The 10,904-nt window shown below is 55.5% G+C and overlaps 1 protein-coding gene across 1 annotated transcript in view; it reads right to left on the bottom strand.

Moving 5' to 3' along the window:
* Positions 1–444: 444 nt before the first annotated feature.
* The window catches only part of MEGF8 (multiple EGF-like-domains 8), a 56,856-nt gene continuing 46,396 nt past the window's right edge, over positions 445–10,904 (bottom strand). Inside the window, 7 exon segments of the mRNA XM_011936547.1 lie at positions 445–2,589; positions 6,863–6,995; positions 7,488–7,618; positions 7,923–8,093; positions 8,565–8,757; positions 9,285–9,444; positions 9,624–9,831. Coding sequence (XP_011791937.1) covers positions 1,330–2,589; positions 6,863–6,995; positions 7,488–7,618; positions 7,923–8,093; positions 8,565–8,757; positions 9,285–9,444; positions 9,624–9,831 — 2,256 coding nt within the window. The 3' untranslated portion in view covers positions 445–1,329.

Raw genomic sequence — 10,904 nt, 5'->3', positions numbered from 1 at the left:
CCTGAGTGAAGAGATGTCTGAAGGGCATCTCATGTCAAGAACCAGACTCTGATCTTCCTCACAAGCCCCACTCTGCCCCATTCAATTAACGACCCCCTCAGCCATCCACAGTTCAGGCCACAAAGCTAGGGGTCATCGTGGATTTGTCTCCTCCCTCACCCTGATGTCCACACCATCATTACATTCTTCCACACACATCCCACATCTGAGCCGGACTCACTCATTGCCACCACCCTATTCCAGTCCACCATCCCTGCTGCCCCTCTTGTCCCTCCAGTCCATTCTCCACAGCACACCTAAGTGACCTCTTAAATTTTTTGAGATGGAGTCTCCTTCTGTCGCTGAGGCTGGAGTACAGTGGTGCAATCTGAGTGCACTGCAACCTCCGCCTCCCGGGTTCAAGCGATTCTCCTGCCTCAGCTTCCCAAGTAGCTGCGACTACAGGTGTGTGCCACCACACTCGGCTAATTTTTGTATTTTTAGTAGACACAGGGTTTCACCATATTGGCCAGGTTGGTCTCGAACTCCTGACCTTGTGATCAGCCCGCCTTGGCCTCCCAAAGTGCTGGGATTATAGGCATGAGTCACCGCACCCAGCCCTCTTAAATTCTGAAATAGGTACATCGGATCCTGTCACTCCCCTTCATCAAACCATCCAACGGCTTCCCGTTGCCCTGAGAATAAAACCCAAAACCCTGGGTGGGGTCCACAAGGCCCTGGGTGATCCAGCCCCTGCCTGTCCCCAGTCTCATCTCCTCACACTTGATCTGGGTCACATTTGCCAGTTTTCCAGTCCTTCCAATAAAACAAGCCTGCTCCCACCCCAGGGCCTCTGCCTTCACTTCCTGAAGCTCTTCCCGTGGCTGGTTCTTCTCAGGTGTTCTCAGTCTAGCTTCTCTGAATGTCCAGCTGACTTCACCCCGTCGTCCCTCACTGCCACGTCCTCTGGAGCCTCACAGCACTTCTCCCTCTCTGAAACCATGTTACTCATGTGTGCACATGTGCAAGTGTTCACGTGTGTGTGCATGTGGGATGTGTGCATGTAAACTGATTGTCTCCCTTCACTAGAACCTAAGTACCATGAGATCAGGGAACCTCGTCTCTCCTTTTCTGCTCTGCCCCACGCCTATGGCAGTGCCTGACGGAGTAGGTACTCAATAAATAGCTGCTGAATGCAGAACAAAGGAGGCCCCGTCGGGGCACCCCTGGGGGAAGGGAGCCAGTGGTCTCCAAGGAGACAGTGTCCAGGGGCCCCCAGGTGAAGGGACCCCAAGTCCAGGGCGGCCCCATTGGGTGACCTGGTTGCTGTGGATGAGGACCCTCAGCATGTCAGAGGGACATGCTGGTGAGGTTGTCCTGGCTCAGGAGTCCCTTCCGGCCCACACCAGCCCCATGCCCACTGCCCCCAGCACCCCCGCCACCCCCACAGTACTCATGCAGCCTGTGCCGCAGTGTGACGAGGGCTGACCCCAGGCAGGCGCCATTGGGTGCATGGGGCCCGCCAGGCAGCTGGAGCAGCAGGGTGGCCACGCCGGCCATGCCATCTTCTGTGGGCTCGAGGGTGATGGGCCCAGCTCGCAGCCCAGCAGTGGTGGCAGGGATGGCTGCCGGGCAGCAGCCCCCTCCCATGGGTCCCCAGGGACCACCAGCCCCTGTCAGCAGCAGGGGTGCCAGGAAGGGCTCAGAGCGGCGGAAGGCGGGCGGTGGGAGTCCAGCTGGCTTCCAGGCGGGGGCCAGGGCAGTAGGGTCAGGTGGGAAGCAGACAGTGACCTTGGCGAAGGGGCGGCTGGCCATCTTGGTCATCTCCTGCAAGTGCCGGCGCTGCTCCTGCCGCTGATCCAGAGCCTGCTTGGCCTTCCAGAGGAGCACACAGAGTGAGAGGAAGAGGAAGAAGCAGGAGAAGAAGACGGAGAAGAAGACAAACAGGTCGATGTGGGCCTGGTCCTGCCGGAAGAAGAGCAGGCCCTGCGAGTCGGCTGAGCCGTTGGCACCGGGCCCACTTGGGTCTCCCACACCCAGCAGCAGCAGGTAGAAGCGGCTCGACTTGAGGGCATGGTGCTCGTGCGGGTAGGTGATGACCAGCCGGTCCCGCACACTGCGGACCACCAGCACTGCTGACGGCTCCGTCACTGTCACGTAGGTAATCAGGCCCCGTGGCCACACCTCCCGTACCCGTGGCTCTGCTGGGGTGCCTGGTCCACTGCTGGCTCCTGCTCCTCCTGGATCCCCGGCCCCCCGGGGCCCACCATCTGCAAGGGGTGGCGGAAGTGGGGGTGGCTGGATGTGTACAGTATGGACGCCAGTGTCAGGCGCCACACGGACCACGAAGGTGTCATAGGAGGTGGAGACATAGAGGTCCACGGCCCCAAAGGTCACGTCCAGCGTCAGGCGGATGTCCACGTTGGTGAATTTGGGCTGCACACCAAAGAGGACAGTGCGGCCAGGGCCTAGTGCCCGGCGCTTGGGCTCATGGAAGCAGTTGGTCTGCGACGTGGGGTCCAGGCAGCACTCCTGCTCCACTGAGATAAGGCGGTAGCACTGCTGGCCGCCCAGCGGGTTCCCATGGAATGATTCTCGGCACTTGGCACACTGCGGGCAGGGTTAGAGGCGGTGGCCATCAGGGCTGAGCACAGTGCCAGCCTGTCCCCCAAGCAGCAGTGACGAATACTCTATATCCACTACTAAGTAGCCATTGCCCTGGGCCTCACCCCCACTGCCCCAGTCACTTCCCTGTGACCCCCGGACCTTCTCTGCCACAGTGTAGACCTTGCCAGGACCTGACACTCCAGCACTGCTGCCCCTGGTGTCACCCTAGTGACCTGAGCACCCCAATACTGAGGCCTCTGGCACTCTGAGGCACAGCAACAAAGAACGCTGCTGCATTCCGGCTCTACCTCCTTGCTAGCTATGTGGCCTTGGACTAGTGACTTAACCTCACTGAGCCTGAGCACACAGACTTAACCCATGAGCTCTGCACATAGGGAGTAACCATGGCTTGCTCACAGGACCGCTGAGATCATGTGCATGGCACTTGGCGCAGGGTCAGCCAGCCTCGCCCGCCTGCCTGGATGCTTCTATACTGTGCCAGGCGTTCTCCCACCCCGGGGCCTTTGCATTGACGGACCCTCTGCCTGCATGGTTCTCCTCTCACTTGCCAGCTTGTCAGGCCCCCTTGCCTCCTTCAGGTCTTTGCTCAAGAGCCTCCTTCTCACCTAGGCCTTCCCTGGCCACTATGTCCTGTGTCTACCATTCCCACTCCCCAACAGCCCTAGCCCCTGCTTTCTACTTAACTTTCCTTAGCGCTCATCACTGTCTAACACATGAGTATCTGACTTGTTTGTTCATTTCTGGATGCCTCCATGAGAATACAAACCCCTAAAAACAGAACATTTGCCTGCTTTGTTCCCTACTGTGTCCCCAGCAACCCACACAGTGCTTGCCATATACTAGGTGCTCAATGACTGTGTGCTGAATGAATGTGTGGCTGGATGGATAACGGCTATGATTTCTGTGGCTTAGTGGAAACCACTCAAGTTCTGAGATCAGATCAGGGTCACTCCAGGCTCTAAGCCTAACTGACCATGTGATCTGGGGTGATACTTCTTTTTTTTTTTTTTTTTGAGACAGAGTCTTGCTCTGTTGCCCAGGTAGGAGTGCAGTGGTGTGATCCTGGCTCACTGCAACCTCTGCCTCCCACGTTCAAGTGATTCTCCTGCCTCAGCCTCCCGAGTACCTAGGATTACAGGCGCCTGCCACCACGCCCAACTAATTTTTGTATTTTTAGTAGAGAAGGGGTGTCACCATGTTGGCCAGGCTGGTCTCGAACTCCTGACCTCAAGTGATCTGCCTGCCTCAGACTCTCAAAGTGCTGGCATGAGTCACTGTGCCCAGCTAGGACATTTAATGTCTGAATCTGTCTTCCTCTTAAGTCTATACCCCACTGAGGCCCCAGCACAGCCTTGCAAAGCCTTTCATATCTATGCTGTCACCACTGTCTACACAGCACATATCCAGCTCTGTGGCAGGTGCTCCTGGCATTCCAGTTATTACTGCAATCACTATTAGAACCAAGAGAAAACAGGCGCAGTGACTCATGCCTGTAATCCCACTGCTTCAGGAGACTGAGGCAGGAGTGCTGCTTGTACCTAGGATTTCGAGACTAGTCTGGGCAACACAGTAAGACCCTCATCTTTAAAAAAAAAAAAAAAAATTTTAAATTAGCCAGGCATGGTGGTGTGTGCCTATAGTTACAGTTACTCAGGAGGGTGAGGCAGGAGGATCACTTGAGCTCAGGAGTTCAAGGCTGCAGTGAACTATGATTGCGCCATTATCCTCTAGCCGGGGTGACAGAGTACCCCCAGTATCAAAAAAAAAAAAAAAACCAGCCGGGCGCAGTGGCTCAAGCCTGTAATCCCAGCACTTTGGGAGGCCGAGACGGGCGGATCACAAGGTCAGGAGATCGAGACCATCCTGGCTAACATGGTGAAACCCCGTCTCTACTAAAAATAGAAAAGATTAGCTGGGTGTGGTGGTGGGCGCCTGTAGTCCCAGCTACTCGGAGGCTGAGGCAGGAGAATGGCATGAACCCGGGAGGTGGAACTTGCAGTGAGCCGAGATCACACCACTGCACTCCAGCCTGGGTGACACAGCGAGACTCCATCTCAAAAAAAAAAAAAAAAAAACCAAAAGCCTGACCAGGCACAGTGGGTCATGCCTATAATCCCAACACTTTGAGAAGCCAAGGTGAGTGGATTGCTTGAGCTCAGGAGTTCAAGACTAGCCTGGGAAACATGGTTAAAACCCCATCTCTACAAAAAAAAATTAGCCAGGTATGATAGCACAATGCTTGTAGTTCCAGCTACTCAGGAGGCCGAGGTGGGAGAATGACGGAAACTGAGGAGGCAGAGGTTGCAGTGAGCCGAGATCGCACCACCGCACTCCAGTCTGGGTGAAAGAGCCAGACCCTATCTCAAAAATAAATACATTAAAAAAAAGAACCGGTCAGGTGCAGTGACTCACACCTGTGATCCCAGCACTTTGGAAGGCTGAGGTGGGCAGCTCATAAGGTTAAGAGATTGAGACCATCCTGGCCAACATGGTGAAGCCCCGTTTCTACTAAAAATACAAAAATTAGCCAGGCGTGCGCCTGTAGTCCCAGCTACTCAGAAGGCTGAGGCAGGAGAATTGCTTGAACCTGGGAGGTGGAGGTTGCAGCAAGCTGAGATTGAGCCACTGCACTCCAGCCTGGTGACAGAGTGAGACCATCTCAAAAAAAAAAAAAAAAAAAAAAAAAAAAAGAACCAAGAAAAACTGCTACTTCTGAGCAGCCAACAGACCTGGTAGAGGAGGAGGTCTGATTTAATCTCTGAGACTGCCTGGTAAAAGCCAATAGGCCTTTCCCTTATCAAGAAGGCAGAAACTCTGGGCTGGGTGTGGTGACTCACGCCTGTAATCCCAGCACTTTGGGAGGCCAAGGCGGGCGGATTGCCTGAGCTCAGAAATTTGAGACTAGCCTGGGCAACATGGTGAAACCCCATCTCTACTAAAATATAGAAAATTAGCCAGGCATGGTGGCACATGCCTGTAGTCCCAGCTACTCAGGAAGCTGAGGCAGGAAAATCACTTGAACCCAGGAAGTGGAGGTTGCTGCAAGCAAAGATCACACCACTGCACTCCAGTCTGGGCAACAGAGCAAGACTCTGTGTCCAAACACATTAAATTAAATTAAAAATTAAAAAAATAAAATAAAAAAGCAGCAATTCTGGCCCAGGATAGAAATGTTAGGGGTAAGGCTTGTAAAACTGTTGCCATTTGGGGTAGGGTTGCATCTTTGCAGCTATTATTTTTCCATAGATGGGGAAGGGAGACTGAGAGCAAGGGACTTTCTCATCCCTCTGGGATTGGAGAGAGAAGACAGGTGGGTGAGGTGGCGGGAACTGTACTCTGAAGAGGGAGCCTGGGACATTATGGAGGCAAGTCTGGAACACAGCAGCCACCAGGTGGCCAGTGCAGGCACTCCAGGAGCCTCTGTGCAGAAGAAAAAGGGAAATGCACTCCAGGGGAATTTGAATCTGGGTATTAAATGGTATGAGATCTCTGCTAGCCTCAGTTCATCAGAGGGGGTCTGCAACTGGGAAGAATCTGCCTGAAAATGAAGCCAATGCAGAGGAAAGCAGAATCAAGATGCAGAGACTCCTGATGGCATTGTATGAGTACCTGGATCCAGCCAGTCCTGAAGGCAGACCCCAGACCCTCAGTTCTAAGAGTCAATACATTTTCTTGTCTTCTGGTTTTTTTTTTTTTTTTTTGAGACAGAACCTGCAGCCTCGACCTCCTGGGCTCCAGCAATCCTCCCACTTCCACCTCCCAAGTAGCTGGGACCACAGATGTGCACCACCATGCCAGGCTAATTTTTAAATTTTTTTCAGAGATGGGGTCTCACTATGTGGCCCAGACTGGTCTTGAACTCCTGGGCTCAAGTGATCCTCCTGCCTCAGCCTCCCAAGGTTCTGGGATTACAGGCATGAGCAACCATGTCCAGCCCATTTTCTTTTTTCGGTGCAGCTACCATGAGATAGATTTTCTGGCATGTGCCACCTTTAGCTGTGACTACTTGTAATGGAGACTGTCTCCCCACCAGTCTGAGAGTCCCCCAGAGGCTCATATCTGGGTCCCCAGCATCACCACCCAGGGCCTATAACTGAATGGGGCTCAGGAACAGTCTGTCAAGCTGCCCTTGATCCCAAAACCACTGATTCAGAACCACGTTGTCAGTCCTGCCCCGAGCCTGGCTACCTCATCCCAGCCCTGACCTCTACAAGGTGTAAGGCCCTTGGCCTATCACTCGCTTCTGCAGCCGCACCTGGTACTTGTAGCAGTCTCGACGGTCACTGGGGGAGCTGCCCTGGCATGTGCCTGTCTCTGTGTTGTTCTGACACGGACAGCCCGTCCCATCCTGCTCGTTACATGTGTCCGCGTGGCCGTTACACTGGCATCTGGGGAAGAAGTTGAGGGTTACGGAGCCCCCATGGCCTGCAGCGGTCCAGGATGGACACCCTCTATGTGAGCTCAACTCTGTGCAACAGGCCAGAAGAGGAAACTGAGGTTCACAGAGGTCAAGCTGTTTGCCCAAGGCCACAAAGCAGTTAAATTGCCATTGGGATTAGAACCCAAGTTGCACAGACTCCAGCACTCACTGAACACCCAGAAAGAAGGAGATGGAAAGGGGAGGTTGTTCCAAGGCCTCTGCCCTCAGCTGTCCCATCTTGTTCTCGATCGGGCCGCTCTGTGGCCTGCACTTCAGCACTAGCCTTGGAGGTAGGGAGTGGCATCACATTCCAGTTCCTTCCCTACCCCGACCTTAGCCTGGGTGCTCCCTGGGGATGTCATCCTCTCCTGACTGGGGGCGGAGGACTAAGGAGGGAGTCTGGCTCTAGAGCTACTCCCAGTGAGAAGGGCCGGATCTCCAGCACCCCCGTTCCTCTTACTTGGTGCACTTCCCATCCAGGAGGAAGTAGCCCTGCAGGCAGCTCTCGCATTTCTCCCCATAGCTGTTATTCTGGCAGTTCACACACATGGCCTCGTCTTCACTGGGACCCTCTGTCACCCAGTTTTCAATCTGGCCAAGGAAGGACAGTGTGATCACAGAAAGGCATGGACCAGCCCACTCCTTCCCTCAGACTCAGGAGTCCAGGCTCCCACCCCCTCCTCCCTCAGACCAGAGTCCAGGCCCCAGCCCCTCTTCCCTCAGACCCAGGAGTCCAAGACTCCCGCCTCTATGCTCAGACCCAGGAATCCAGGCCTCCAGCCCCTCCTCCCTCAGACCCAAGGGTCCAGGTCTCCAGCCCCCTCCTCCCTCAGACCCAGGAGCTCCCCAGCCCCTCCTCCCTCAGACCCAGGCATCTGACCCCACTCTCTTTCACCTCCTCTGGGTCCAGTGAGTACTTCTGTGGCTCTCCCTTGGCCATTTCGAACTCCTTCTTGGAGATGCAGACGTGGCTATTTCCACGACAGAAGGTGTGGCAAGGCCGGCAGGTCCCGCCCCCGACAGCTGAACCCACAAACAGCGGGAGGCACTGCTCACAGTGGCTGCCCTGAGAACCGAGGACAGGGTGGTCAGAGAGACTGGAGAGTCACCTGGGGTAGGAGGGCGTGGGGGGCACAGGGGCAGGTTCTGAGAGCCCATGGGAGGGCAGCAGAGGCTCGGCTACCTGGTTTGGACAATCCCAGCCTCCCTGGGATTTAGCCCCTGCCTTCCCTTGCACACCTGCAGCCCAAAGTCCTGAGCTCAAAAGCCCTTCCCTCCATTATCTCAAATCCTCCTCCACGTGCCTGTCCTCCTGGACCAGCTCCCACTCTGTCCACTAGTCCAGGGCAGATCCTCTGGGATCCAAACCCAGGCAGCATCCCCCAAGTCTCCACACATCTCCCTGGGACAAGGCTCTGCCTTATCTATTCCTGGTTTATCAGGGCTCAGAATGAGATGTGAGCTGCCTGAGTGTGGGATGAAGGCAAGCAAGGGCCTGGGTCCCAGGGTCGGGGGTCTGAGGCCCCAGAAGGCCCACCTTGGTGTGGTTGCGGCAGAGCAGGCAGTGGTCGCGCGCCCCAACACCAGCACATTCACTGTGGCGGTTGCAGCGGCATTCTGTGGAGCAGTTGCGACCCACAAAGCCAAAGTGGCAGCGGCAGTGGTCGGGCTCCACGCATGAGCCGTTCACACAGCCCTGGGCGCACACAGGGCGGCACAGCCCTGTCACGCTGCAGGGGCAAAGTGGGGGTCAGGGCAGGTGGCCACCCTCCTCGTGGCTCCATGGCCTAGCACCCAACCCACTACCCCACCCTCTTCTCAACTGGCTGCTCATCCCTGCTCTGTCCCATTGCTATCTCCTCTTCAGGATCTAGCCCACCACCCGCTCCAGGTGTAGCTCACAACCCGCTCTCCTCTTTTGAAGGTACCTTATTCTCTTTTTTATTTTTTTGTAGAGATGCGGTCTCCCTATGGGCTGGTCTCAAACTCCTGGCCTTAAGTGATCCACCTGCCTTGGCCTCCCAAAGTGCTGGTATTATAGGCATGAGTCACTGTGCCTGGCCATTGGGGTACCCTATGAAACTCATTCTTCCCTGCTCAGTCTCACCACACTTGCCCTTCCAGGATCAACCCCACTGCCTTCATGCCTCGAGCTTTCTTTTCTTCCATCCTGCTTGGCTCTAGGCCTCATCCATTACTGCTCCCACAGACTCTCCCACCCTAGCCTGTCTGGCCCCCGCGCCACCTGCAGCCTCACTTGTCCATGGTGTAGCCTGTCTTGCAGCTGCACTCATAGCCATGGGGCTGGTCGTGGCAATTCTGCGTCTCGTTGCAGTCGTGGTGCCCGTTTGCACACTCGTCCTCGGGGGGGCAGGACAGGAAGGCCCAGGAGGCCCCCGGACGCCCACACATCAGCCCTAGCACCGGGGATACAGCATTTTACCTGGACCTCTGTACCACCTGCCCCAGCCGCCTAGGCCCTCCCTCCTGCTTCCTCTGAGTCCCACCTCTGGGTCTGGCCCAGTACCCCCATGTTCACTGTATCAGACTCCAGCCAAGGGCCAGCCCCTCTCCCCCATGCCCAAAGCCCTCTCACCATCATGAGGGCCGCTGAGTCCACCCTCCATGCAGCGACCGCCTCCATCCTGGCCCCCCCAGGCACACCAGCCACAATGGGGGCGCCGCAGGCACGAGGCACACTGGGTTGCTTGAGCACAGCCCAGGGAGCAGCTCTCAGGTCCCCGGAGCAGCCGCCCACAGCCTCCGGCCATACATCGCAGCGGCAGGTAGGAAGGGCTCAGACACTGTATGGGGAGGGGAGGGGGATGGGGATGCAGGAAAGAGAGAGGTGGGGAAATAAGGTTAAACAAACACATTCTGGGTATCTTCCCATACCACACCCTCTTTGAGGTCTCGCCCCTCCCTGGCCACAGACAGGTAGAGCAAAGTGGACACTAACTGGGGTCTCCAAGTTTTCCCTCTCAAGAATTTGTAACTACACCCCAAGGCTGGAAGTCAGGCTGGGGAGGATCTTGAGACTGGAAGGTTGCCTGGCCACAGTGGCTCACACCTATAATTCCAATACTTTGCGAGGCTACAGTGGAAGGATCACTTGAGCCCAAGAGTTCCAGACCAGCCTGGGCAGCACAGTGAGATACCATCTCTACAAAAAATAAAAAATTAGCTGGGCATGGTGGCACACACCTGTAGACCCAGCTACTTGGGGGGCTGAGGTGGAAGGATTTTTTGGGCCCGGGAGGTTGAGGCTGCAATCAGTCATGACTGTACCACTGCACTCCAGCCTGGACAACAGAGTAAGACTCTGTCTCAAAAAAAGAAAATAAACTGGAAGATCATGTAGACTTGGGTTGAAGAGATTGTTTAGATAAGCAAATGATGATCAAAGAAAGAGGACGCAGACAGACAGGAAAACAGCAGGCTGCAGAAAGAGACAGAGATGAGAACCACGTGCCCCAAAGACAGATGGAAAGGCAGCTGTCCAGGCTCTGTCTCCAGTTCCTTGTGAGGCCCTACTGTACTTTCTACCCTGGATTCCAACAGGTACCATTGTATTGGTGGAGGGAGTTCCCCTCCTCACTAAGAGCTTCTGTTTCTTCAAGGTAAAGGAACAATGGCAACGATCCCAGAAGGAGACAGAAAAGAGGATCAGGAGTGGGGTTGCAAACCAGTTTCTTAGAAAAATGTAATCCCAGCACTTTGGGAGGCCGAGGCGGGTGGATCACGAGGTCGGGAGATTGAGACCACCCTGGCTAACATGGTGAAACCCCATCTCTACTAAAAATAGAAAAGATTGGCCGGGCGCGGTGGCTCAAGCCTGTGATCCCAGCACTTTGGGAGGCCGAGACGGGCGGATCAC

This window comes from Colobus angolensis, unplaced genomic scaffold (assembly GCF_000951035.1).
Source record: "Colobus angolensis palliatus isolate OR3802 unplaced genomic scaffold, Cang.pa_1.0 Scaffold154, whole genome shotgun sequence".
NCBI classification, from domain to species: Eukaryota; Metazoa; Chordata; class Mammalia; order Primates; family Cercopithecidae; genus Colobus; species Colobus angolensis.
Note: the sequence above shows the minus strand (reverse complement) of the source record. Positions and strands in the feature narration are given on the sequence as shown.